The 1,886-nt window shown below is 35.0% G+C and overlaps 1 protein-coding gene across 1 annotated transcript; it reads right to left on the reverse strand.

Annotated features, from left to right (window-relative positions):
• Positions 1-8: 8 nt before the first annotated feature.
• LOC112462390 lies at positions 9-1,875 on the reverse strand (the record flags this gene model as incomplete). The annotated part of the gene is made up of 1 exon (XM_025028135.1): positions 9-1,875. A coding segment is annotated over exon 1 (1,461 nt), but the record flags the coding sequence as incomplete, so codon positions are not given.
• Between the last annotated feature and the right edge of the window lie 11 nt (positions 1,876-1,886).

A 1,886-nucleotide genomic window follows, 5' to 3' on the forward strand; every position in this document is an offset into this window, starting at 1 on the left:
TCCCTCCTTTGTTCCTCATTGTTATTTTTCTTTATATAATCTTCTTTTTTTCTCTCTTTCCAGATTGGTAGTCTACTTATTTCTGTTTCTTTTGTTCTTGCTATTCTATTTCTGTCATATTCATTCTCCTTAATTTTATTTATTGTTCTACTATAATATTCATCCTTATTTGTTGGTTTAGTTGTTCCTGCGTTTGCTACAGCTTTTGCGTATGTCCTTCTTTCGTTGTTCTCATAATTATTGTTTTCTCTATTTACTGGGTTCTTGTTTCTTAGTCTCTCGTCTATTGTAGGCCATGCCTTTCTGTTATACTTATCATACTCTTGTTCCTTTGCATCTTGTCCATTTATTATTTTAATTGCTTCTGTATATGTTGCATTATTTTTAGCCATTGCTATTTTTATTTCTTTGTTCTTAACATATATAGGGCATTTTCTATCCGTTGCCCTATGTTTTCCTTTACAGTTTACGCATTTATATTCAAAATCACACGGACCATGAGCCGTGCTGCCGCATCTTCCACACAGGTCCTTAGATTTGCAGTTGTTCTTGAAGTGACCATATTTAAAGCATCTGAAACATTGACTAACTGGTTCTACATAGGGTCTTACCTTTAAGCTACCAAAACCTTCGAATATCGAAAACCTTTCCGGCAGTTTGCTTCCCTTTATTGTGATTATTATATTATCTGTTTCCTTAATCTCTATTTTTTTCATCTCTCTATTATATATCCTTTTTTTCATGACCTCTAGTTGTAAAATATTATCTTTTCTAACTAAATTTTCCCAGAGCTCCTCTATACTATACGGCCAATCCGCGATTACCCCTTTACAGTATCTCGACCTATTATCTATATATACTTGTAATTTATCTTTGTACTCTTTGTTTAGCCTTTCTATACATCTATTTGCCTCTTCATCATTTTTAAATTTAAGTCTAGCTAGATTAAACCTATCCATTTCTAAGTTATCTGGAATGCATCTAATGCTGTGCAACAAGCTTCGAATTTTTACTTCATTCAGTCCTTTCTTCGCGCACGTATTTTCCCTAGTAAGTTTACAACATACTATTTTATAACCTTTTAACCCTGGTTCGAAATATTTACTCGACAATTCTTTGGCAATTTCTTCTTTTCTTAAATTACGATCCTTTTTAACCAGCTTACCCTTGATGTTGACGTATATTATTTCCCCGAAGGTATAATTTCCGTTGTTTTCTCTTTTGTCACTCTCTCTTCCATCGTTGTTTTCTCCTTCTTCATTTTCTCTTCCGTTTGTTAATACATTATTTACTAATTGCATCTCATCCTTATCTCTCGAAACTTCCTGATCCGTTTCCATGAGCATCTCCGTGTTTCCCGCGTTCGTATCCGTCTTGTCCTTTTTCCCCTTGTTTTTATCAGTCATCTTGTCTTCTTTCTTTGACATCATCATTTTCTGGCCTGCCTTATTATCACTTCTTTTAACCATGTTTACGTTACTACATGTAGGATCATTTCTAATTTCTTCCGATATTAATTCGTACTTGTTATTACTAACATAACCTCGCGCTTGTTTCCCGCCTAAATAACCCCCCTTCCGAAGGGGGGCAGTAAAACTTTTCTTAATTATTTCTTCTTTTTGGTTTATCTACGCCACTAGGATCCCCTCTAATCTTTCTTCTATCACTCTCAATTAATAGCACCCTATTACTATCTTTAGCTAACTTTCTCGACACGTCTATTCTCTACAGCGTTCGCCATGCGACCTCAATGTTACGCAATAGAATGTGACAAAGGTTAAGTGCGTTTGTTGTCGTATGCCACCTCTTATGGAAATTAACGTTAAGAACGTGACTTTCCAAGTTGTAAAAAGCCGATATGCCTGAGAACGTGAAAAAAAACGGGC

The sequence above is a fragment of the Temnothorax curvispinosus genome, unplaced genomic scaffold (assembly GCF_003070985.1).
Source record: "Temnothorax curvispinosus isolate PA1 unplaced genomic scaffold, ASM307098v1 QBEX01012352.1, whole genome shotgun sequence".
Classification (NCBI taxonomy): Eukaryota; Metazoa; Arthropoda; class Insecta; order Hymenoptera; family Formicidae; genus Temnothorax; species Temnothorax curvispinosus.